This window comes from Panthera uncia, chromosome D4 (genome assembly GCF_023721935.1).
Source record: "Panthera uncia isolate 11264 chromosome D4, Puncia_PCG_1.0, whole genome shotgun sequence".
NCBI classification, from domain to species: domain Eukaryota; kingdom Metazoa; phylum Chordata; class Mammalia; order Carnivora; family Felidae; genus Panthera; species Panthera uncia.
Window position 1 is genome coordinate 12,506,293 of NC_064807.1, and position 27,145 is coordinate 12,533,437.

General features: G+C 45.2%; 1 protein-coding gene and 1 pseudogene across 2 annotated transcripts in view; both read left to right on the top strand.

Moving 5' to 3' along the window:
- Nucleotides 1-27,145, top strand: part of MAMDC2 (MAM domain containing 2) — a 151,427-nt gene that overhangs the window by 73,161 nt on the left and 51,121 nt on the right. For both annotated transcript variants that reach the window (XM_049633699.1, XM_049633690.1), the window contains exons 6-9: nt 9,130-9,386; nt 13,398-13,491; nt 20,538-20,681; nt 24,758-25,023. In XM_049633699.1, the coding sequence (XP_049489656.1) occupies nt 9,130-9,386; nt 13,398-13,491; nt 20,538-20,681; nt 24,758-25,023 (761 nt within the window). The remainder of the gene's footprint in view (nt 1-9,129; nt 9,387-13,397; nt 13,492-20,537; nt 20,682-24,757; nt 25,024-27,145) is intronic.
- On the top strand, nt 22,968-23,630 carry LOC125925007 (transmembrane protein 258-like; annotated as a pseudogene).

A 27,145-nucleotide genomic window follows, 5' to 3' on the forward strand; every position in this document is an offset into this window, starting at 1 on the left:
TTTTATTTTATTTTATTTTATTTTATTTTATTTTATTTTATTTTATTTTATTTTATTTGAGAGAGAGTGCAAGTCGGGGAGAGGGGCAGAGGGAGTGCAAGTCGGGGAGAGGGGCAGAGGGAGAGAGAGAATCCTGAGCAGGCTCTATGCTCAGTACAGAGCCCAACACAGGGCTCGATCCCACAACCCTGGAATCAAGACCTGAGCTGAAATCAAGAGTCAGACGCTCAACTGACTGAACCACCCAGGCACTCCCTACACTTATGTTTTTGACCAATAGTTGCCAGACAGCCGTCTCATCCTCACCCAATGCACATACACACATGCATTCACACGCGTGTGCACACACACACTCACACTCCCCACACCTGGACTCCTATATAAGGCTTCCTCCTACCTGGAATGGGGCTAAAACAGACGAGTTCTAAAGATTCTCAGATATTTTACTTGAAATATATAGACAGCTCTCTGCCCATAGGACTCAAAGTTTCGACCTGAATTGCTCTTGGGGTGGGAACAAAACCCCTCCGGTGCTCTAAATAAGAGAACAGTTGTCTTGCTTATTACGTTTGCCTTCTACTGGGTATATTGATTTTTCCTGAGCTCTATCAATTTGGGCAGCAAAGTAAAGATTAAATGGTTCAGATGTCTACCCAGAGCAGCAGATTTTGCTCAACAAACAAACAAACAAACAAACAACTCATCTCATGTGCCTTCATCTACTAGAAGCAGCTTATGCCTTTGCTTCTTGGGTGAAAACCACAGAACTGAACAGCAGGGGTGAAGGAAGCTGTGCACCTGCTCGGAAACTTCAAAAGGCTGAGGACATCTTCCCAGGAGGGCTCCAGCCTTTGTGTTGTAGAAAAGGGAAGCGTGAGGGGTGCCTGGGTGACTCAGTGGGTTAAGTGTCTGACTTCGGCTCAGGTCACGATCTCACGGTTGGTGGGTTCGAGTCCCGAGTCGGGCTCTGTGCTGACAGCTCAGAGCCTGGAGCCTGTTTCAGGTTCTGTGTCTCCCTCTCTCTCTGCCCCTCCCCTGCTCATGCTCACACTCCCTCTCTGTCTGTCTCTCAAAAATAAATAAATGTTAAAAAGAATTGAAAGAAAAGGGAAGAGTGAATATAATATCTGACAAATATGATGCGTCTATGAATTTTCCTTCACTGGGCCATGGGTTTTAAGAGTTATCCCCAAACCCTGAGTCAGATTTTTCAAATGAGCACTCTGTCTCATGGTGGTCAATGGCTAAAACAACGCAATAAGAACTCTAGTGAGACATCGTGGGAATATTGGAGAGGATGGGATATTATCCTGCTTTTTCTTACACCATTCTGATTCATCATGTATGGATTCTTTCCTTTGTTAATATTTTGTGAAACAAAACAAAATCTTTCAGGAGGTAACCTACTGACAGCTCAGATCATTACTGTTTCCTATCTGCCTTGGCAAAAAAGAAGATAATTGCTTGGAAAATCATGAGGGAAATCTGTTTATTTGCTGAGGTTTTTTTTTTGTTTTTTTTTGTTTTTTTTTTTACATCCAAATTAGTTAGCATATAGTGCAACAATGATTTCAGGAGTAGATTCCTTATTGCCCCGTACCCATTTAGCCCATCCACCCTCCCATACCCCCTCCAGTAACCCTCTGTTTGTTCTCCATATTTAAGAGTCTCTTATGCTTTGTCCCCGTCCCTGTTTTTATATTATTTCTGTTTCCCTTCCCTTATGTTCATCTGTTTTGTCTCTTAAAGTCCTCATATGAGTGAAGTCATATGATTTTTGTCTTTCTCTAATTTCACTTAGCATAATACCCTCCAGTTCCATCCACATGGTTGCAAATGGCAAGATTTCATTCTTTTTGATTGCCGAGTAATCCTCCACTGCATATATATACCATCTCTTCTTTATCCATTCATCCATTGATGGACATTTGGGCTCTTTCCATACTTTGGCTATTGTTGATAGTGCTGCTATAAACATGGGGGTGCATGTGTCCCTTCAAAACAGCACACCTGTATCCCTTGGATAAATGCCTAGTAGTGCAATTGCTGGATTGTAGGGTAGTTCTATTTTTAGGTTTTTTTTTTGAGGAAACTCCATACTGTTTTCCATTTGCTGAGATTTTTAAAAAAAAATTTTAACGTTTATTTTTTGAGAGGGGGCGAGGGGCAGAGAGTGAGGGAGACACAGAATCTGAAGCAGGCTCTAGGCTCTGAGCTGTCAGCACAGAGCCTGATGTGGGGCTCAAACCCACAAACCATGAGATCGTGACCTGAGTCGAAGTCAATCACTGACTGAGCCACCCAGGCGACTTTTGCTAACATTTTAAAAATCATACGTAGTGCTACTCTAGGAGCTGAGCAAGGTTTCAAAACCTAAATTAAGGTCAGAATGACCTTCAAGACCTTGAGATGGATGGATCATCTTTTTATAATTCATGGCCCCCTTTTTTCCTTTCAGTTCAGACTGAGCTGAAGCATCATCTTAATGGTGTGACCCATTTACTCTCTGCATTGATCCATTGGTTCCCTGCCTAATCTCTCAGTAGGGAAGCAGCTTTGTTAATTTTCTCACCCCTGCCTTTGTGTGAGCTCTGCTCATTCGCCTTTCCCTGCCCTTGGATGACTTCCCTTAGCTTCCTGGTCTCTTTCAAGTATTCACTAACAGCCTCCTCTTCAAGAGTTAAGTTCGGTCCAGTCAAAACTCCAGCATCTCACCCGACTCAAATCTCCCCCCAGACCAAAGCGCGGTAGCACCATAGAGAGAAGGGTTTGTGCTTCATTTCCTCATACTTCCGTTGCTCTTCCCTCCTCTTCTCCCTCTCACTGTGCTGCCTTGGCCCCTCTGGGTTTAGAGGAGGTGTGACAGGGCAACAGAAAAGGAAAGGCAGGGGACAGAGGATTTTCAGTGACCAATGCTGCCCATTCCTCTCACTGCCAGTGGGGAATCCCACTCCACTATTCCCAGACAGAGGTGACGCACTCGCTGGCTGCCATCTAGGAATCCCCTTTGGCACCTGTAGGCCATGGTACACACCCCCCTCCCCCAGCCCCCGTCTGTTGGAGTTACCACCCTGCGTACAATCCTTTTGAGACCAGTTCCTTTCAAGACATTCTAACCCAGCGCCTTCTGAGTCACCCAGTTAGGCTAAGGCAAGACTCACATCTTTGCCCCACCAAACTCCGGAAGTTAGAGCGCGCTGGCAACCAAGTCCTTTCTCTCCACTCTGTCCGCAGACATCTCGCCCTTAGGTGTATCTGTCAAGAGTCAGGTGCCAGCCTCTGTACCCCACAAACCCCAGTTATCACTGATCGAGTTCTCCCAAGAACTCTGAGCACCTTCTTGCTGAGGTGCGGGGCAATACAAGAACCAGGAGCAAGCACGGGTCAGGGGTGAGGCTGGACGGTAGTTCCCCTCTTCTGCTCTCTCTCCGATATCTCCATCTCTTGGACCAAGACAAGAAAGGGGAAGCAATCCCTTGCCCTTCCCTTCAGAAGTCAAAATAAAACACATGACAGGCTAGCTCCGGGACACCTGTCTTCAAAGAGACTCTGTCTGTGACCCCTCCCATCCTCCTCTGGCCTCGTATATTCAGGCTGGAGGGGAGGGACGGAATAAATCTGGTGGTGCCTCCTTAGATGCCAGGGATACCAAAAAGGTGCCTATTCTGACACCATAGAATCAAGGTACTTGTCACCCATTGTTCTTGGCACTGAAGTCTGAGCAGAGACTGGGCGACATCCCACTTCATACTCATTTATTACACTTGCGTTATCTCTGGAAGCTGTATCGAAAGACTAGCGTCTGACTCTAATATAGTAAAACTTACGCAAACCTTTGCAACCAAGGACCCGTGAAGATCAATGTTGGATTCGTAGACGGGGAGAGCAGGCATGATAACTTCCTGTCTCCGGGTGCTCTCTCCTCACAGTGGAAGCAGACCAGTGGGTGTTTCCAGCTGGCTTGGGTTTCTTCAGACCACGCTCTCCCCCTTACCCAGGAGACAGCCTGTCCAGACAACATGACATGGTTACAGACGCCGCGACTGGGGCACAAATGTGGCCAACAAGGCAGAATCACAGCTGAGTCAGAGGCCTTGGCATTGGAGCCAAGCCAAGGGCAATTTTTATGGCATGCTGGTTAGCCAGACTGTTTGAAAATAAAAGTTCAGGAACTGCCCTCAAGGTTGTTTTTTTTTTTCCTAATTCAAGGGAAAATGGCTACCTCTCAGGGGCCACTGGTTCCACATGGGCTGCTGAGCTAATATACAGAGGGATGCTGCATAAAAGGAAGAAAGTACACTTAAAGCAAGGATATGTGTGCCTTCACTAAGAGCGTGATCTCAGAGGGGGACTTTGGCTGGCATCACCAAGATTGTGATCTTTTGACAGAATTAGAAATTGTTTTTTTTCCCTAGAAGCTGCAGCCTCTTTGTGTATAAACCAGAATTAGGGAAGGATAGACTGGCTTGCAGTCTGAGTGTGGCAAAGCAACAATGACTTTAGGGGGTAGCAGTGACCTTCTCAAGTTTCAATTGTATGGAGAACTCATGGCCCCTTTATAGACTCTTTCATACCCAGTAAAAGTTTGAATACTTAAAAATCTGCCTGGCCTGCAGGATCCCCAGTGATTTGGTTAGTTACAGGGTCTGTACACCTAGGGTCTATCAGTACCTAGTTACAACCTTCTCACCCTTAAAGGATCTGATAAAATTGCCTCTCCTAGGTATTCTCTGGATGCCCTAGAACCCCGGGCCAGATAGAAGGGCTGGCCTGATTGAACTGGGCAGGAAAATTCTCATAATACCAGCCACCAGAGACATAATTTTCCAAGAATACCTTCTTCATTCCATTCCTCAGAAGGGTACACAAAATGGTGCCTGTATTCACCCAAACATTTGCTCTTCCTCAGGGTAGGAAGGATGATACACCCTGAGCCTGGCCTCCTGGGGCAAACACCTGGTGACTTCTGGACTATCCCCACCCTTCGACTGAGATGATAAACTTATGATGAGCCAGGTACCTTTTGTTTCCCAGTGAGAAACAGTCTTTCTCAGATTGTCAGTAAATAGTACCCAACTTTGGCAACAACTGAATGACGGAGGGGAGGGCGGGGAGGGCAGCAGAATGTGGTCTAGTCTAGCAGCTCCGTAGGAGACTCCGTGTCAGCAGTCCTGGTCTTAGTACCAGCAGCCTCTCTGACTCACTGTGGGCACATCACATTGTGTTTACCGGATGGTATTTGGATCCGAAATGTGACTGTGGCTCACTCAGCTGAGTGTCTTGTACATGAGTTGTTAATGAAGCACTTTAACAGCAAACCCAGGGCTTAAAATATTGTGCACACAGCAGGTGAGTAACTAGCCTTTAAAGAAGATTATCAGGGGCGCCCTCGGTGGCTCAGTCGACTGAGTGTCAGACTTCAGCTCAGGTCATGAACTCACAGTCTGTGAGCCCCGTGTGTGCGTGTGCTCGCTCGCTCTCTCTCTCTCTCTCACTCTCTCTCAAAAATAATAACTAAACATTAAAAAGAAGAAGAAGAAAGCTATCAGAGACCTGTCAACTGTGAGGAAAATAGATTCACAGTGGGACTGGGTGGGAGACATTCCTCTAAATCGGTTACCGTGAGCTCCACAAGTAGAAAGAACACTTGGAAGTGGATTGTGAGGTCTCCTGGATTCACCAAGAGTCTCCTGGAGGCCTTGGAGACGCTCCTCACCCTCGGGGGGAATGATTTCCCTCTTCAGGGTTGTGTGGGTTTGGGTCCTCCAAGAAGAAGACGCTAAGTGTGGATTAGCTGGGGAGGAGTTGTGATGGCTGTGAAGGATAAGGGGGAGAGAGCTGGAGTAGCTGGGGCCCCGGTCACCATACCCGTTAGGCACAGTAGTCACTGTGCCTAGGAGCAGGGACATTTTTAGGGATCCATGAGAATGTTTTCACTCTATTCTAAAATCAGAAGAGAAAAAAATGAATGTGATAGCAACAAATATAATAATAAATCTGCCTAAATTATGTTCATCTTTATACCAATGCAGTCATAAAATATAATGTGTAATATTTTTATTTTTTTATTTGGGGGGGAGGCAGAGAGAGAAAGAGAGGCCCCTACAATGAAGTCCCAGGGAAACAAAGTGTTAGGTCTCTCCTCCCGCCAGGCCCGCACCCCTATACTGGCATATATCATGGAAGGGGATTCTGTTTCATTAGAAGACCTGTTTCAAAGAGCATGAAATATTTCCTCTCTGCCTTTGACACAAGAGTCATCAGTGAGCAAAGGTGTGTTACAGAGACTAGCTGGTCACACGTGCTCTCTGTGAGTAAAGTATTCTAGATGAGGCTGGCTGGCCCCCCACAGCGCTGCAGGGGGCACTGGGGCTTAGGATGGGGGCCATGGCCTTCCTTCCGGTTCAGACATTTCTCTGATTCTGTTTAGTCTCACATTCTGATTCTTCCTTTAAAATCCCTTCCCAGGGGTGCCTAGGTGGCTCAGTCAGTTAAGCGTCCGACTCTTGATTTCAGCTCAGGTGATGATCTTGGTTCGTGGGTTCGAGCCCCGAGTCGGGCTCTGTGCTGACGACGCAGAGCCTGATTGGGATTCTCTCTCTCCCTCTCTCTGTGCCCCCCCAACTCTCACTAGCTCGTTCACTCTCTCTCTCAAAATAAACTCTAAAATTAAATTAGTTAAATTAAATTAAATTAAATTAAATTAAATTAAATTAAAATACAATAAAATACAATAAAATACAATAAAATACAATAAAATAAAATAAAATAAAATAAAATAAAATAAAATAAAATAAAATCACATCCCAGAATCAGCAAAGTGGGAGCCCATCAGCTGTTTCCAGCCCGCAGATATGTTTATTTGGCATGTACAAGGTTTAAAAAATTGTGGCGGTGGATGTTATGGGTTGAATTTTATTTCCTCAAAACCATATGGTGAAGTCCTAACTCCCAGCACTTCAGAGTGTGACCTTATTTGGCAGCGGGGTTGCTGCAGATATAATTGGTTAAGATGAGGTCATACTGAAGTAGGTCCCTAATCCAGCATGACTGGTGTCTTCATAAAAGTGAGGGGGAGGCAGACAGAGAGAGACCTGGACAAAGGGAGAACACCACATGACTATGAAGGCAGAGATCTATCAGCCAAGGAAGGCCAAAGATTGCCAGTCAACCACCCAACGCTGGGGCAGGGGCGTGGAACAGATTCTCCACGGCCCTGGGAAGGAGCCAGTCCTGCCCACACCTTCATCTGAGACTTCTAGCCTCCAGAGCTAGGAAAAACATTTTTCCATTGTGTAAGCCACCCGATTTGTGCCACTGTATTATAGCAACACTAGCAAACTAATACTGGGGTATCATTTTCAGATGGATAGGTTTTCTATGAACGTTTAGACTTTGAGCTTCAGTGGGAAAAGCCTGAGGCCCCAGCCTGGAAGTCGGGGCATCAGCTGGTAGCAAAGGGAAGGATGCAGGCAGTCTTGGGACCAGAGAACACAGGCCCTTGCAAGGGGCCGCCACTCCTTACCCCAGGGGCTTGCTGCAGCGCGAGAATATGGGCTCAGCGCTATCACATTTTCTGATGTATTTCTAGAGGAGCTTGATTTCCGTTTCTCATTGCTGACGAAACAGGATTTCAAATGTTGGCAACTAATTGATCACTCTGTTTTCTCCCTGACCCGCCACTTCAGTTTGTATACTTGATCTGGCTGGTCCCTCTGGTCATCTGAGTTTGTGATCGCCATTTGTTCACAGTTGCACGGCCTGGCAAGATGCCGAGAGAAATTCTAGTTCAACAAGGGAGATGATTCAGGGGGTTGAGCAATTTGCTGCCGGGAGAAAGCAAGCCCTGATGTATCCACCTGTCCGCTCTGCCCTGTTGAGTGAGAGGCTTTCTGAGGCTGGATCTGTGCTTTGAATAATCATTTGTTGGGGGCCTGTTGCACACCGGGTGGTGGTCTAGAAGCAAAGCAAGTATCCGGTGTATGATGGTATATATTCTTCCTAATCCCCTTACTGCTGAGGATGAAAGGAAGTATTGTTAATAGTCACCATGTACTAAAAGAAAGATATTAAGCTGTAATTGTTCTGAACTCATAAATACAAAAGGTCATTCTGTTGAAGCTACATTGCATTGCCCTCCTCCATCATTGCAGCTTAAATCGCTAATAATAACAACCACCCTCTACACAAAACAGACAATGGGGAAGGCATGGTACCAGAATCATTAATGACATTCCTTTCATTATAATTGTGTTAGGCAATTACAACGTGCCAGCCCATGGTAAGCACTTCACGAACATAATCTCGTTTAATGCTCATATCAGCCCCGGGAGGGGAGTATGTGGTTCTCACTGTAGAGATCAGGACACTGAAGCCCAGAGATGTTTAGTAACTTGCATGAGGTCCCAGCAGGACTCAACCTCAGGTCTCTTCAGGGCCAGATCCAGGCTCCCCACTCCCCCCACCTTCTGCTTCCCGGTTTCTCTGTTTCACAAAATGCCTCTGACGGAGGTCAGCCTCCGGGCCCAGAGTCCCCCAAGGCCTCGCCAAGAGTGGTGTCCCAAGCCCCACCACCCGAATCCCAACCCTGTCTACATGTTCTGTTAGGCACAATTTGTAATCTCATCTGAAGTCAAAATCTTAGCTTCTCTCCAAAAAGACTCCATGACATTTTGTGTATATTGTAAAGATGTACAGGAGGGGCCCCCTGTGCCCCTGAAGGAACAGATGGTATGCCTGGCATGTTCTTAGAAATCTGGGAACTCAACAGAAAGCCTGGGAGAGGGGGGGGCCTCCCGGGGTAATGTTCTGTTTCTTTCCACAGCTGTGTTCAGCTCCCGAACATTCCAGCACTTTGCAGCTGACGCTTCTACCTTTTATGTGTGTATTTCACTGCAACCGAAAGTGAGGCAAAGAGACAGGGTGGGTGTGGTCCCGTCCTTGGCAGAGCACGTGGAGCTCCTCGCGCTCCCCCTGCCCCCACCCCCTCCCCAGCCGCCACACCCACCCGCTGGCGGCCACACTTCTCGCGGCCAGAATCGTCTCGCGTCCTCTGAAACCCCCCCGCTTCCCCCCACCCCCACCCGCCAGGCCTGTCTTAACGCAGTGTGTCGTCTGTGTGGTTTTCAGGCCACTACATGTACGTGGACTCGGTTTACATCAAGCACTTCCAGGAGGTGGCGCAACTCATCTCCCCGATGACCACGGCCCCCATGTCCGGCTGCCTGTCGTTTTATTACCAACTCCAGCAAGGGAATGACAATATCTTCTCCCTCTACACTCGGGATGGGGCTGGCCTTTACGAGGAAATCTGGAAAATGGACAAGCCAGGGAATGGTGTGTGGAATCTTGCTGAGGTGGAGTTCAGCGCGCCGTACCCCATGGAGGTAGGTCCGCCAGGTGTGTCCACGTGGGCCCTGGCCGCACTGCTCTGCGCAGGCGCACAGGCCTGGCGATCGGGCGACACCAGCGGCCACGTTCGTCCGTTCTTCGCCGTGCGTGTCCGTCTACCTTTTCCCTTCTTTGGTCCCCTCTGCTTTCCCCTTACTTTTCCCTCTTCCTCTCTCTCCTCTCTTCCCTCTTCCTCCGTCTTCCTGCTTGGTCATCTTCACTTTCTACCAAGACTGTTCTTAAGGACAGATAGAGAAAAAGCCAGTCAATCAACTCCATTTCTTGAGCCCACTTCCCCTCGGAACCTCGCTCTGTGGTCTTGGTGAGTTCCAAAGAGATGAACGTCCTCTGAGTGAAACCCACTCTTGACTTTCCATTCCTGTGAGCAGGGAGGAAGCTTCCCCTTACTGGAGTGAAGAGTCTTGAGAGAGAGAGAGAGAGAGAGAGAAGCCAACTTATTTTCTTCCTTCCTCCTTGACGGTATAAGTAATGTCATCAAAATTAGAAATAGATTTATGATCGTGGCCCCAATTTGAAACAAGCCTTGGTACTTTAGTTTTAAAACTTTTGTAGCTGCACGAGTGATAAATATCCAATGCAGAAGAATTAGAAACTTCAGGAAAGCAAAACCAAAACCCCCCAGGCTAACCCTACAAGGATGAGAACACTAACATTCTGGTGTTCGTCCTTGCAGACCTTCTTTTGAAGCACATACATTATTTATATTTATGTATGTGTTCCGGTACTTGAAACACTCCAGAGGAGATAGGATTATCCCCAAATTATAGATAAGGAAGGAGAAAAGAGAGAGTCCGAACAGTTTGATATTTTTTATCTGGGTCACACAGCTGGTGAGTGCCAGGCACTTAGGAAACTTCTGGACTGAAATCTGACCTAGAGCTGAAGGCAGAGGCCCAGCCCTGTCTGAGGACCACTACCACCCCCCCACCCCCACCCCTGCCGCCCCAGGGCTTCTAGAATCAGTGGGTGCAACATTGTGGTTCCAGATTTGGAGCTGTACCTAGAGTCTTAGTTACCGCAGGTTTGTTAATATCCCCTTCCTAGCTTTGTACTTTTTGTAGTATCTTCCCTAGTCCCCTTTAAAGTGCAGAAGAAGTAGGGGCGCCTGGGTGGCTCAGTCGGTTAAGTGGCCGACTTCAGCTCAGGTCATGATCTCATGGTCCGTGAGTTTAAGCCCTGCATCGGGCTCTGTGCTGACAGCTCAGAGCCTGGAGCCTGTTTCAGATTCTGTGTCTCCCTCTCTTTGACCCTCCCCCGTTCATGCTCCGTCTCTCTCTGTCTCAAAAATAAATAAACGTTAAAAAAAATAAATAAATAAAGTGCAGAAGAAGTAGATTATTCCCTGCATGCTTTTTAGTGGTGCCATCTGCTCACCTGATGTGGAGCTTCAGAGACTGGAGCTTGGGACTGGACTGGTTTGTGACATGTTCTAGCTACTGAAGACATGCCTGCCACGCCCCTTACCCCCTTCAGATCCTCTCCTGTCCCCCCACACAGCTCCAGAGAGAACACACTGCCTTTTGCAGGACGTGTGCTATTTCCTATCCCAAAGTCGGATGAAGCCTTGATCCACTCTTGCAGCCCAGTGGAAAATTTTCTGAGTTTGAGTTACAAAGAGGAAAAGAAATGCACATACTGTTTCAGAAATTTTTCCTTCTGTTGAAGTCAAATGAGTCACACACGCAGTGACGACTGTTTCTTTGCAAACTCCTTCCATCCAACCATAAACTCCCTGGGCGGCATTTGTGTGAGTGAGACTGCTGGATTTTCTTTTTCGTCAGTGCTTGAAAAGTCACAATTCTGGACACTACTGCACTTTAGTTTACCCTTTTGGTTCACAGGTGCGTGATTTTGCTCCAGCAGGTCTGACTCATGCTGCTACTGTTTGCTCTTGGTAATTGCCAGCAAAAGAGACTCACTCTGCAGAAATCAGTGAATTTAATGTCGCCGTCTTCTCAAATGGATCTTAGAAAGGAAAACAAGCACCCGAGACCCCCTTTCTGAACGAGAGAGAACACATCGGCACATGGGCTATGATTCGCAAATTCTGATCAGAAATATTCTCCCTCCACCAGTAAGATCGAGCTCTGTCGTTCACTTTATCAGCGAGCACCCTGAAAATGAAATGTCATGGACCTGGGCTGTGTGTGTGGACTCCACTGCCCCTTCCCACTGATCCACGTCTGTCCCCTTCTTGTTCTCGGCCTCCCCTCGACCTTTGCCAGCGACAGGCTTCCAAGGCCCCTCTTAGATTGTGCAGAATCCAGGTGTCTGTAGGACCATTGTCGTTAAGCTGAACACGACCATCGTGTCCACATTCTTTCTTTCAAAACTGGAGAAACTCACACCTGGTGGAGGGAAGGAACCTGTTTGAGCTAATTAGTGGCTAATGAGGCTCAAACCTGAATATGAGTTCAAGAGGGGGTCAGTCAACCTGGAGAAAGAGACATGAATTAAGTACAGAGTTCTATATGCACCTGACTGCATACGAGGGGCCTTATACACCTTGTCTCATTTAATCTCAGTAGTGCTATAAGGTAGCAGGTATTATGTCTGTTTTATAAATGACAAAAGAAAGCCCTTGAAAGAGTTAGCAACATATTCAAGGTCACCCAGCTAATAAGTGACAGAAATGGGATTTGAACTCTGGTCTGTCTGCCTCCGAGACACTCTTCTCTTTAGAACAGGTTGAGAACTAAGAAGCCTAGGTGTCAAATCTAGCCCACAACGATTTGCTTGGCCGCTAGAGTGGTGTCTGTTTGCCTGTTTGAATTCATTGCCAACATTGAAAAAATCCAAAGATTTCAAATAAAAATCTGGAGATCCAGATCCCCTTGACAGTTTGGTAGGTCCGGACACTTCAGGCGGGACTCCCACACGTCAGCAGTGAGTAGCAGCTCCCCACCCCCCCTCAGACCCAGCTTGCATTCTCCCGGATGCGTTCTGCACCCTTTCCTCCTGCGTCTCACTAAGCTCACGTCATGTATTTCTGTTACCTGCCTGGTCCTGAAGGCATTGGAATTTCAAGCCCTGCAAACCCTGCATCTTCTCACGTTAATTCACCGGAGTGGACCACACCCTGGGGCAGTTTCCCCCGCAGTGCTCGCCACACCTGATCCCCATGGTCACAGGCAGAAGGTAGTTGACTGACCTCAGAGTGGAAGTCGGCGGCAGAAAAGGGAGGAAAATGGAAGGGTTCGACCCATTAACAACCTCATGTTCTCTCTAACCACTTGGAACGTGCCTGGACATGCTGAAATGCTAACATCCATACATAGAATTTGGGGCCTGGGCCACCTGGGTGGCTCAGTCGGTTGAGCGTCCGACTCTTGGTCTCTGCTCAGGTTCATGATCCCAGGGTCATGGGACTGAGCCCCACATTGGGCTCTGCACTGAGCATGAAGCCTGTTTCAGATTCTGCCTCTCCCTCTGCCCCTCCCGCACTCATGTGCGTGCATGCGTTCACGCTCTCTCTCTCAAATAAAATTTAAAAAAATAAAATAAAAAGAATTTGGGGCCTGATTTTGCCTTAGCTGACAGATAATCATCTCTGATTCTGCATCTTTGTCCAGAACCCTCACACAGAGTTGCATGTGTGAAAAGGGAAAGGGCCCTGGAGGGGCTTAGTTCTGTGGGAAGGGCATTGGGAGAACCGAGCCAGCCTTCTGCGAGTAGCCTGTTGTTTCTTTAACTGAAGGTCATAATACAAATCGTCAATTCAATGGTTCTGTCAGAGACTGATATACACTCAAGGGAGGGGGACAAGTCCACCAATAAAATACAACTTAGGGTTTAAGATTCCCTCTCCCTAAAAGAAACTAGAGATCAAGACAGCAGCTGCCTCAGATTTAGGAACATGATTCCTCAGTACTTATAACTTGCCATCACCTGGCTTGATTGACACATCATTTTAAATCACAGTTAAGAGCTCTGAAGCCTACCAGAAAATATGTAAACCTGTAATAATACATCCTTTTCCTCTGCAGGTTATTTTTGAAGTTGCTTTCAATGGTCCTAAAGGAGGGTATGTTGCCCTGGATGATATTTCTTTCTCTCCTGTTCACTGCCAAAATCAGACAGGTAAGCATTCTCTTTTTCTTCCTCTTTACATATGGAATTTTCCTGATAGACACCTGTGGTCAGGACTTGAATTAATTCTAATTTCCTCACCTCTCCTGTGATCTCCTCCTTTAAAAAATTACTTAACTGAATAGTCATTTTTCTGCGACATTACTCTTTCCCCCCCCACCTCGCAGTGTGAATTTAATTTTTCTGAACCCACAGGGCAGTTGTCAGGTGTTAAGGAACTTTCATCGTCCCTACCTACTAGGTAATGAAAATCAAAGAATACAAACACATTTCCTCCCCATCTTTCTCTTTAAAGGATAGCTTAGATCCATATACAGGTGGCCAAGTAGGTGGAAAAAACTCTCAAACTCTACGGAGTAGAATTATAAAAATCCTTCCCAATTTTATGTATCCAAAACCTATAAATGTCTTCACATTTAAAGATGTTGGTGTTGGATACAGTTAGCTTTGGGCTAAATGTTACCTACTTAATTTAACTTCTTTTTCTAAGTAAGTCTGCACATTCTTTTACGGTGGCCAGTTTTATAATTTCCATAAACTTGGTGTTTGGAGAAGAGAGGGAATTCTTACTTTCTGGGGAACGAGGTAAACAAATCGATTCCAAGTAAGTTAAAAAATGCCCTAGAGTGAGAAGGACGACACTGTATTCATGCTGGCCCAGATAAATGCAGGGGACCTTACCTTTTAGGGAATTTTTTTTTTTGAGAGACCCCAGGGAGATAGTGGTTGTCCAATGTTACTAATGAACCTTCCTTCTGAGTTTAGAAGCATGAGAAGTACATTTTTGAACATGGCCTTTGTAGTCTGACTTTCACTTAAGATAAAAGTTGGTGTCTGATTGCATATGGTCTCAGATATATTCTACCAGCAAGGCGACTGAGAAAGATAATATTTTCTACTTGAGCTGAAGTGTTATTCCAGAATTAGAGAGAAACACTCTAATGTGCTAAAACCAAATGCTATTTTTTTTTTTTTTTACTAATTCTAATTTTTAAAAAGTAGGGGGAAGCTAGTGAAACAGATTGAGCTAGACAGGGTTTACATGTTTACATATTTTCATTAAAATGATTGAATACAAACTGTAATCAAAGATTTTTAAGAGTCTTTAAAATTGGACAGAACAGACACCAACATTGTTTTACTTCTCCAAATCTGACTGTTCCCTAATCTCATCAGCTAATATTTCAGTGATGTTAATAGTAGTTTCATAATCTCTTGTCATTACTTTTAGAAAGTTTCCTTTTTGTCACCAGGCATTTACATTGAACTTTTATATTTCCAAGTTATGCATATGGAAAAGAGGTTTTTATTCAATACCTGCATGGAGTAGAGGTTGGGATGAAGAGGTGGGCAGGGGGGGGGGGAGGTAACAGTATCTACTGAGCCATCTTAGAAGTAATATTTGGAAACACTCTCCCTTTTAAAAAAAAATACAGAATTGGGGTGCCTGGGTGGCTCAGTTGGTTAAGCATTCAACCTTGGCTCAGGTCACGGTCTCACAGTTGGTGAGTTCGAGCCCCGTGTCAGGCTCTGTGCTGACAGCTCGGAGCCTGGAGCCTGCTTGGGATTCTGGGTCTCCCTCTGTCTCTGCCCCTCCCCAGCTCACGCTCTGCCTCTCTCAAAAATAAACATTAAAAAAAAAATTTTTTTTTTAAACATACAGAATCTATGTGAACCCTTTCCCACTGACTGGTGAAAAGAAAGATTTCAGCAAAATAAGGACTATTTGTTAAAAGCACCCGTGGCCCCTCAGTCTCTAAGATTCAGCCCGCATAAAGACTCCTCCTCCATAGGGAGCACAGGCGACTCACATTTTCATGTAATTAGGTTAGCCAAGGCTCTGATAGGTCTTGAGAACTTCCCAACGTAGCGACTTTCTTTAAAATGGTTTAACTACATGATCGCAGTGTTATGCTACAGAGCCAGGACTTTGGATTCGTGTCCCTACTCTGCCGCTTACAAACTGTGTGACCTTGGGCATGTTGATTCACCTCTCTGTCTGATTAACCTCCGTTTCCACATGTATAGGGCAAGGGTAGAAGAATCTGTTCCACACCATTGGGAAGATGAGAAGGTTAATGTCCGTGAAGGCCTGAGCAGAGTATGGCACACAGAAAATGCTTGGCCTTGAGGCTTCATGTTATTTATTGAATTTTCAAAATACTCCCATCCACTCCCTGGGGAACAAAGGAGTCAGATTGAAACTAGAGAACCAGCAAAGGACACCAGCTTGGTGAATGGGTGAGCTGGAGCCTGCTTTATGCCTTTCATTCAGCAGCTGTGGGCCAGATTCTGAGTCTTACAAGCTGAGCCCTCCAGTTTCCATACTTCATCTTACATTTCACAAATAGTTTATGCCCTTCTGTTTTATAACAGGTGCCAACATTTTTTTCCTTATCTCGGTTAGCTCCAGACTTGCTTTTCCCAGCTGGATCTAGCATTTTCTTCCCCCGTTCTCCCTGAGTAGGCTGAGACAGGAATTATTTCAACATATGAAACATCTCATTCCCACCATCTGGTTGGGCTTAGAGTTAATCCAGTCTCCCAGACCCAGGACCCATCACAATGTCGTAGGTGTTAAACACCAGAGTCATGTAGCTTCGCACATATTCCCCCAGGATGCTGCCAGAGGACAGTGACAACTCCCCATGCCCCCTAGTTGAGTTAGGGCACTTCCCTTCCAAGCCTTTTCCACCCACAACCTCCCCATCCACCACCATGTTTGGCCTAGCATCTAGAAGGTAGGAATCAGCTCTCCTTTTAGGCTGTAAATCCTTGAATGGCCAACAGGTGATTTCATCCACTCCTAGGGATCCCAGCTCAGTGCCCGACCCCAAACTAAGAGTTCCCTCTCTTCTGCCTTACACACGCCCAATCTCCTCCCTGGGCTAGGGTCCACCCATCTGGCTCCGGGACTGGAAGGGTCCTGACACTCATGGATGTACCCTTCAAAGGATTTCTGCTTGGCCCATTCACCAACAACACACTGCTCACTTGATGTCTGATTGGAAACCTGGCTCCGGTGGTTGCCTTGGTTACAGCTGCAGTTGCCTTAGCTCAGACCTCAAGCATCTCCACAGCCTGGTCAGTGGCCCAGCCCCTACTCCCTCAAGACTCCTCAGCCTGGCGCCAGGTCTCGCTCACTCTGTCTCCAAGCCAGCTCTGAGCTGTCTCCACCTACTTTCGGGCTGGCTCCTGCTAAAATAAAACTGCTGTACAAGTGTAGCAGCCTACAGACCACGCTGCACCCCAGATCTCTCTAGCACTGCAGGGGCTGATGATTAAAAGGCTGCTGATGAGCTTTTAAAGGTCTGGGGCTGATACTGAGTCTATCTCCATGAATTTCATGGGGCAGGGGAAAGGATGAGACATGCTACCAATGGCTTCTCCTTCCACCTGATTAGAATATCTTCAAAGCCTTTCATTCCTAAAAAGTACAAATGTCATAAAGCAAGTAATAAACTAAATCTTACATCATGATGCCTTTTGGTACCTTGTTCAAGGGGACTTCCTTCCTTCCTTCCCTTCTTCCTTCCTTCCTTCCTTCCTTTCTTCCTTCCTTCCCTTCTTCCTTCCTTCCCTTCCTCCTTCCTTCCTTCCCTCCTTCCTTCCCTCCTTCCTTCCTTCCTTCCCTCCTTCCTTCCTTCCCTCCTTCCTTCCCCTTCCTTCCTTCCCTCCTTCCTTCCCTTCTTCTTTCCTTCCCTTCCTCCTTCTTTCCTCCTTCCTTCCTTCCCTTCTTCCTTCCTTCCCTTCTTCCTTCCTTCCTTCCTTCCTTCCTTCCCTTCTTCCTTCCTTCCCTTCTTCCTTCCTTCCCTCCTTCCTTCTTCTTTCTTTCTTTCTTTCTTTCTTTCTTTCTTTCTTTCTTTCTTTCTCTCTGGTCAACTGATGTTCAAGGGCTTCCAACTGCCTGTGATTCCTCCCTATACTTCAAATAGGTCATTAATGTTCAACTGTGATGGCCACTCGGCCCATATGCTCTGAAACAAGCCTTAAGCAAAGGCTTTCCATCCACCCCAGATTCTGGTGAGCTCATTTGGGGTCACAAACAGGCCCTCTGGCCCTTTCTTCAGGAATTAGATACTGTCTCATAGCAGAAGCAACATTCTGGGTGAAAAAGATTTAGGCTTTCAGTTATGCTTTTGAGATTTTCTTTTTATCGGACCTTCTCAGGACCCCAGACAAATCCATTTCTAGGACTAGGTATTTAACAAGGGAATATAATCGCATTCTCAGAAAAATCTTTTCTGCGTGACTCAGTGTCACCATGGAGTGAACTGATCCATGCTTACTTTTAAGTTTTAATACCACCTCTTGCCTCTCATGCCCACCTAATAAATGGGTTGTGATTCTCTTGTGGTTGCCCAGGGGCATATTCCTTGGGATATATTCCTGATGAGTGATTTCACTGACCTGCTGTTCTCTTTGTGTGTGGCTTTTGGGAGCACTACACCATTTTCTGAACTAGACGGGCATCTGTAGATTGTGCCTTTTCATCTACTTTTTCATTACCACGTGGCAGGGGGGTAACTAACCAATATGGGGTCTCCCCTTGTCTCAAATCTGCATGGGGGGGGCTGGTGTCAGAGGATCCTTGTCTGTGTGAACATCATACTCATTTTTCAAAGACTTTATTTTCATGGCTTAAAGATACTCCTGGATGCTCACAGAGCCAGGCCTAGCAATGTGTGGGCAGGCCCACCTGTCACAGAGCATTGAGAATGCCCTTTATTTCCTGATCTCCTCTCTGGCTCATCAGGATGCCTTCCTTGCACACTTGGCAGGGTGTGTCTCCTGAGATACCATTGGGATCCAATTATACAGGAATGTTTTATTCCTAATCTTCTTTTTTTGTTTGTTTGTTTGTAATGTGGTTTTGGTCACTTATTTTTTTAATTTAGAGTTTTTAGAACTTTATTTTAGTATCATTTTAAACTCAGATAAAATTTGTAAGAATTGGGGTGCCTGGGTGGCTCAGTTACATGTCCGACTTTGGCTCAGGCCATGATCTCATGGTTTGTGTGTTCAAGCCCCACGTGGGGATCTGTGCTGACAGCTCGGAGCCTGGAGCCTGCTTTGGACTCTGTGTCTCCCTCTCTCTCTGCCCCTCCCCCACTCACACTCTGTCCCTCTCAAAAATAAACATTAAAAAAAATTTTTTTTTAATTTTCAAGAATACTATAAAGAACTCTCATGTACTCTTCACCCAGATCTACAAATTAACATTTTGCCACATTTGCTTTATTGACCATGTAAGAGTAAGTTGTAAACATTATGCCCCTTACCCTAAATACTTCAGTGTGTAGTTTCTAAAACCCAGCACATTTTCCAGCATGCTATCAGATAATTATAAAGTTGAGGAAATTTGGGGTCACCTGGGTGGTTCAGTCAGTTAAGCCTCTGGCTCTTGACTTCAGCTCAGGTCATGGTCTCATGGTTCATGGGTTCAAGCCCCAAATGGAAAGCCTGCTTGGGATTCTGTCTCCATCTCTCTCTGCCCCTCCCCTGCTTGTTCTCTCTCTCTCTCTCTCTCTCTCTCTCTCTCTCAAAAATCAGTAAACATTAATAACAAGTTCAGGAAATTTGGCACTGATACAGTATTATCAACTAACCTATGATCCACATACTAATTTCACCACTTGTCCCAATGCTGTCTTTTTTTTTTCTTGATGTTTGTTTATTTTTGAGGGGAGGGAGGGAGGGAGAGACAGAGACAGAGACAGAGACAGAGACAGAGACAGAGAGAGAGAGAGAGAGAGAGAGAATGAGTGGGGGAGGGGCAGAGAGGGAGGGGGACAGAGGATCCAAAGCGGGCTCTGTGCTGACAGCAGCAAGCCCAATGCAAGGCTCAAACCCACGAACCACGAGATCATGACCTGAGCTGAAGTTGGACACTTAACCAACTGAGCCACCCAGGCACCTCCCATTTATATTTATATGCTATGTGTTTTCCTGGACCAAGATTGAATCTCGGCACCCTTGTAGTATTTGGTGGTCATACGTCTTTCATCCCCTTTAATCTGGGCTAAACTCTCTTGCTTTGGGAATTCAGGAATTGAGAGTATAGTGAGTGTTTGTCCATAAACAGCTCCCTGTTTCATTAGGTCACTGCTCCCAGAATTCAAATGTTTCTCTAGAGGTAATTTCCTATTTATTCAAAACAGTGCCCTCTTTCTCTGGCCCTAAAAGTTTAGACCAGTATTATGTCAGCCTGAAGAACAGGATCACAGTTGGCTATGTTGAATGTGTCCCAAACTGTGACAGTCACATCCCTTCTGGACTCGGATGTTCTGAACAGTGAAATTTACAATCACTTGTTGCTGTACCAAGTTATTCACAAAAAAGCAGAAATCTTTTATGTTTCATTCCCTCCAGGCAATCTGAAATGAAGTGGTATTTATAGACCAGGGTAAATGATACCAGAATTCAGCAAAAGCCAAAATAATAGCAGTATGGGTGATGAAATTGGTGTGACTTTTTGAACCTCGTGATTTATACTGAGCAATGATTTTCTTCAAGCAGATCAGCTCCTGTGACTAATATCAATTATCAACAGACAGCAGCTGTGCTGGTGACACAGATTGATCAACAAAGGAAAATCATTTCTGGAAAATATAATTTCTAAAATACCTGTCTTAAAGAAAAATTAAGAATTCCTTAAAATCTTTATCTTTTTCTTTCTCTTTAATTTTCTATGAATGAATTTTGAATTGTGAAGAACTATGTGAATAATTGTTCCCAGTCTTTACATTATGAAAGGAAATGTCTTTTGAAGTGTGGTACTTCTTTATTTTTTATAGAGAGTGTGAACAGAGCTCCTTCTCTCCATCCCTTTAGGGAGGAAAAGAACAATTTTCCTGTCATGCTGAGATGTTAGCTTGATGCTAACCTGCCAGCATGCCATTAGGGTAAAAATATTTTTGTGTGTTTTATGTATTCCGTCTCCCCTGGCACGAATATGTATGTATTTGTCAACCTGTTGATGTAGTCCCTTGAGACCCTTAAGTCTGGCTCTTTAACTTTGGTTCTCCTTTGTTCAGAACTTCCTTTCAGTGCCATGGAAGCCAGCTGCAATTTTGAGGAAGATCTCTGCAACTTTTATCAAGACAAAGAAGGTCCAGGCTGGACCCGGGTGAAAGTAAAACCAAACATGTATCGGGCCGGAGACCACACATCAGGCATCGGTAAATTGGGGGCTGTGCCCACCGGGCGCCGGGGGTGGGAGTGCTCCAGCTGCCAATCTTACTCCACACCCATCAAGATGGCAACTTAAACAAAAAAGGGCAGCTGTGAAAAAACAAATGCGATCGGGCAATCTTGTGTTTGGCCTCTTTTTAAAACTTAGAATTCGATTTGCCAGTTGCTTAAATAGTCAAACCTTTGGACATTATCTTGCTCTTCCCCTCAGGTGGAGAAGTACTTTTGTCTTTTTTTTTTTAAGTGTATTTATTTATTTTGAGTAAAAGAAAGGGAGAGAGAGAGTGGGAGCAGGAGCAGGGTAAAGGCAGAGACAAGTAGAGACAGAGAATCTCAAGCAGACTCCTTGCTGTCAGCGCAGAGCCCGATGGAGGGCTCTGTCCCACAAACCGAGAAATCATGACCTGAGCTGAAATCAAAAGTTAGAGGCTTAACTGAACTGAGTCACTCAGGCACCCCTATGGAGAAGTACCTTTAAAAAGCTATTAAAAAAAAAAAAAAAGCTATTAGATTACAACTATATGAAACATCCAGAATAGGCAGATTCATAGAGACAGAAAGCAGATTAGTGGTGTCCAGGGGCTGGGGACGGGGGATGGGAAGTTCCTGTTTAATGGGTATAGAGTTTCCTTCTGGGTGATGAAAATGTACTGGAATTAAGCAGTGGTGGTGGTTGCCCAGCATTGGTGAATGTACTAAATGCTGCTGAACTGTAGGTTTTAAAATGGTTAAAATGGTAAATTTCCTGTTATGTGTGATTTACTCAACAAACAGATATTGTAGGGCAAGAGAAGCTAAAAAAGCTGTTGGGAAAATGTCAGGGGTGGGGCACTTGATGGCTCGGTCTACAAGGAACTATTGGAAACCAGTTTGAGCTCCCCTGTGTAAGGAACCTACCTAATTACTTTGATGGCATCCCCTGTGAAACCCACTCCCGTAGAGATGGATGCAAAGAGCTTGTTTTCAAGGGTTGGTGTCTAATTCATTTATTCAATGCCTGTTTATACACTAGGCACTGGGGTATGTTAATACACTGATGAAACTTAACATTTCAGGGGCGCCTGGGTGGCTCAGTCAGTTAAGTATCCGACTTCAGCTCAGGTCACGATCTCGCCGTCCATGAGTTTGAGCCCCGCATTGGGCTCTGTGCTGATGGCTCAGAGCCTGGAGCCTGCTTCCGATTCTGTGTCTCCCTCTCTCTCTGCTCCTCCCCCGTTCATGCTCTGTCTCTCTCTGTCTCAAAAATAAATAAACGTTAAAAAAAAAAATTAAAAAAAAAAAAAACATTTCAGAGCACCTTACTTGCACAGGGCCCGGGAAGGGCTTTGAAACGGGGACCTCACAATTTTATACTTGTCATCGTGTATTCTTTTCTAACAGTCATTTCAACGGGCAAGAGAAATGTTAGACAGATATATACACAAATAAACATATAAGGTATGTGCTATGGAAGAAATGAAAAGTGGGCTCTGAGAGAGATTAGGGGAGAGAGCCTAATTTTGGTAGGAGATCCTGGGAAGGCTTTTCTGAGGAGAGAGGGTATTAGCCAGGAGAGGGGGAGGAATCCAGGCAGAGGGAACAGCATCTGTGAAGTCCTGAGCATGGGAAGAACGGGACACCCCGAGTAGTTGGAAGGTTAGTACGGCTGCACTGAGGGCAGGAGAGTGGAAGAAAATGAAGTTAGGAGGTAGACCATGGCATGGCAGGCCAGAGTAAGCATTTGGGGATTGTTTTTTATAAAGTAAATGAGAAACCAGTCAAAGATTTTAGGGAAGAGAAGAGTAGAATTAAATTCATGTTTCAAGAATGTTGCTGTGGCTGTGCATGGCCACCCCTACTAATCTGCCCCGGTGGCCCAGTGAAGTACCACAGACTGTGTGACCTGAACAGCAGAACCGTGTTTCCTCACAGTTCTGGAGGTGGAAAGTCCTAGACACAGATGTTGTCAGGGTTGGTTTCTGGCGAGACCTTACTTTCTGCCTTGTAGGTAGATGGCGCCTTCTCACTTTGTCCTCACATGGCCTTTGCTCCACATGTATACGTGAAGAGAGAAAGAGAAGTCTCCGGGCACCTGGGTGGCTCAGTCGGTTAAGCCTCCAACTTCAGCTCAGGTCGTGATCTTGCAGTCTGGGGGTCCAAGCCCCACATCTGTGCTGACAGCTCGGAGCCTGGAGCCTGCTTCCAATTCTGTGTCTCCCTCTCTCTCTGCCCCTCCCCCATTTGCACTTTGTGTCTCTCTGTTTCTCAAAAATAAATAAACATTAAAAAAAAGAGAGAGAGAGGTCTCTGGTGTCTCTTCCTCTCAGGAGGACACCATTTCTATATGATTAAGACTTCATCCTCATAACCTCATTTAATTACCTCCTTAAAGGCCCAATCTTCAAATAAAGTTGCATTGGGAATTAGGTTTTCAGTCAGTGGATTTTAGGGGGAATTAGGTTTTCAGTCAGTGGATTTTAGGGGGAATTAGGTTTTCAGTCAGTGGATTTTAGGGGGACACGACTCAGTCCATGCACAGGAAATAACCCAAGAACCTTTTGCCACATGAATTAAATAATTGGGTGAGGCTAAACTAAATGAACACTGAGGCGGTCCAAAGAGCTGACACGTTATTCCAGTGGCAGAGCTGTGGCTTACCCTGTGCCTGGCAAAATGGAGCGCGAGGCCATGAGCAGATACACCAGCCCAGTGAACGCTCCTGTCTTCCCGCATCTGACGTGGTGCTGTTGGCCATTGGCATGTTCTTCGTGGCCTGGTTCTTTAGTATGAGGTTACTCCTCCACGTACACTCAGGATACCTACAAAGAGCTCCTCATCTCCGTGGTGGCTTGGCCTTCATGGGCTTTGGAGTCCTCTTCCTGCTGCCCTGGGTTGGTGTCTGCGTGCGTCCCCAAGGGTTCCAACCAGGAGGCTTCACTGAATCCCTGGTTTTGTAAATTAATTTTTTTTTTTTTTACTTTTGCTGGGGGTGTCCCACCTGCTGCTCCCAATAAAGGCAGATGTGTGACTATCAAAAAAAGGGGGAAAAAAATGATGGGGGAGGAACAGAAGAAGGAAAGAAAGAAAAGTAGGGTATTATTTTTTTCGTTTCTATCCAGGTTTTCTTGAACGCATGGATCTGTTTTAAGTTTACCCTGGGGGTCTGGAGCTAGGTGAGAGGAGAGGTTCTTGACCTTATGTTTCTTTTTGTTATTTAGAAGAAAGAATTATTCTTCTTTGGACCCTTTTATTGTGCAGATTAGGTACTTGAGAGATATTTTCTGGTTGAATGGCAGGCTGCAACAACATAGATTTGGGGGACAACAGAATTCAGTCCATAACACTACTCATGTGAAAGCATCCAAATTCCAAGGACTGCCAGGCCAGCCTGTAATCTCTCTATCTCCACTGGTCGCTGCAGAGATAAGAAGGAAAAAATCTGCTCTGGGCCTTACATTCACTAGGACCTGGTGCTAGATATGCCCTCTGTATCGCCTGGTTGCCCCAGGAAGCTGGAGTCCCAAGATGATTATATCCCTTTTGCTTCATGAAAAGCACAAATCCTCACCGATGCCTGGAACCTGAGCATATCCAGGTGGACATCTACACTGGTTTATGAAGTTTACTTAGAACTGGAGAAGTGTTATTTGTAATAGCGTCACGTGGATATATTCTGTCACTTTTAAGCCACAGATTTAACAAAACATGTTCTATCATTTAAAGCCTATGGAGGGGCGCCTGGGTGGCTCAGTTGGTTAAGCAGCCGATTTTGGCTCCAGTCATGATCTCACGGCTTGTGGGTTCGAGCCCCGCATCAGGCTCTGTGCTGACGGGTACTGGAGTCTGGAGCCTGGAGTCGGCTTCAGATTCTGTGTGTCCCTCTCTCTCTGCCCCTCGCCCACTCACTCTCTGTTTCTCTCTCTCAAAAAAAAATAAACATTGAAAAAAAAATTTTTTTAAACTTATGGAAATAGTCTGTTGGCAAATTCCACTACTTTCAGCCAGATTTTTCCATTTGATAATCTGGGCTAGATTATGTAAGTTTTTCATTGCTGATTTCCTGAATGTTCTGTCCGGTTCGCAGGGTATTACTTGCTGGCCAACACAAAGTTTACATCTCAGCCTGGCTACATTGGAAGGCTCTACGGTCCATCCCTGCCGGGAAATTTGCAGTATTGTCTACGTTTTTATTATGCCATCTATGGGTTTTTAAAAATGAGTGACACCCTAGCAGTTTACATCTTTGAAGAGAACCACGTAGTTCAAGAGAAAATTTGGTCTGTGCTGGAGTCTCCAAGGGGTGTCTGGATGCAAGCTGAAATCACCTTCAAGAAGCCTATGCCAACCAAGGTACAGTAGAGCCAGCAAAACCCTTTGCTCCCCTTCCGTGTCTGGGCTGGGTTAGTGAATTTCTGTTTATTTTCACCTGGCCGACGTGTTATTTTTCTTCTGTTCAAAGTGAAAGCCCCACCACTACACTGTATCCGAGCCATGCACGAATGATATTACATACAAGTTCTTTTCAGTTTTCTGTCTCAGAATCATGGCCACCTAGAGGATTCACTTGTTTATTTCTTAGATTCCCTGAGAATAGACCGAAGGCGGGGAATATATAAACAGTCCAGGTTCAACAGCTAAACTTTAATTTGAAACCAGAATTCTCTCTCTCTCTCTCTCTTTTACACACACAAACACAATACACATGTGTGCCTGTGGGAATACTAATTGCTTTATTTTTTTTAACTTTTTGTTAATGTTTATTCATTTTTTGAGAGACAGAGTGTGAGTTGGGGAGGGGCAGAGAGAGAGGGAGACACAGAATCCGAAGCAGGCTCCAGGCTCTGAGCCATCAGCACAGAGCCAAACGCAGGGCTCAAACTCACAAACCATGAGATCATGACCTGAGCCGAAGTCAGACTTTCAATCGACTGAGGCACCCAGGTGCCTCTCTAAATCTTTATCTTAACACAGAGTAGGGAAGCTCAGTAAAAACATGAGAGCTAACCCAGACAGAGAGGATTCACTTGTAAGGGTACCGTCAGCGGCTGATTTTGAAAGTGATGAGAATACAAAGACAGCTTTACTGCAAGAGGAATATAAAAGAAAACTATAGTCTCCCAAGCTGAACAACTCCTAAACTTAAGGAAGCTTTACAGAAGCAATAAATTCTGTCAGCTACAACCCAGACATGAAACCAGTATGGGCAAATCCGGTTTTTTTTCAGCCCCTCATTCAACCAGAAAATATCTCACGAATCCACACACTGAGAGAGATGGGCTAAAGATGGGTCAGAAAGGTCCCTTCCTTCAAACAAATGACTCACACAAGGGGAGCTCAGAAAAAATTGTTCAGTGAACGGATCAATCAGTTGATCACATTTACTAACTAGGAATTAATCCAAAGTCCAGCTTCCCTCAGGAAAGATACAAACCTGGAAGAACAGTGAAACCTTCTTCACAAACATTAATGGCTCAAGATTGTCTTAGTTGTAACCATCCAGACAGAATCATGACTTGATCCATCCATAACTTTCTGCTACGGAAATTTGGTATGCCATCCCCATCATAATGATTCCTGGTTACTTTTAGTCCATTGGAATACCCACCAGGGCATGATTAAATTTTCTCAATGATTAATCCAAGATCTTTGAAAATCTTTACAAAGTTCTTTTCCATTGCTAGGCAAGACGAAATTGTGCTTATAATGACAGGGCCACCTCCCTGACTTACTTCTAGAAGGGGTTGAGCCAATTTATGATACCTCTAGAAGAATGTAAGCATAAAGGTTTACCACAGCCTCCTGAGTGCAGCTTCTCTTATTTTTATGCTGATTAAATAGGTAGTGTCATTATAGGTATCCCTTTGTCAACTCCATCAGACTTTGTTCCCCTGAAAAAACAGATATTTGGTTCACCTCCTGGGTAATAGGGAAAGCTAGTTGATGATTCTGGTGCCACATTCCTACTCCATCCTAGTCTAGACTCATACTCTAAGCTGACTGGCTAGCCAATTCCTAACATTTCCTGAGGGAGCCTATCTTTCCATACATGTCATCTGACATTTCCAATGTCATTGACTTTGCTCTTTGATCTGTTTCTCCAGGAGGTATCCAAGCCTGTCTGCCTCTTAGGGATCCCAAAGGCTTAAACTGTTTCCCATGATCAATTATGTAACTCTGGCAAGTAGTTATGGTAACATACACACATGAGCAGACATGTACCAGATTCACATAATCAAGGATGTGCCAGAAAGTAATGAAATTTTTGTTATACTCCATACTCTGTTTTGCTAATGTTTTTTAAAAAGGGGGGGGATATAATAAGCGTTTTATTCATTAATTTGGCTTTCATTTATTTGTTCCTTTATTCAACCAACATTTATTAGGTATGTGCTCAGTGCAGGGGATATAAAGATGAACGAGGCTTACATCCTGCCTTTGAGGAGGTGGTGACAAATGATAAAAGATTAAGATA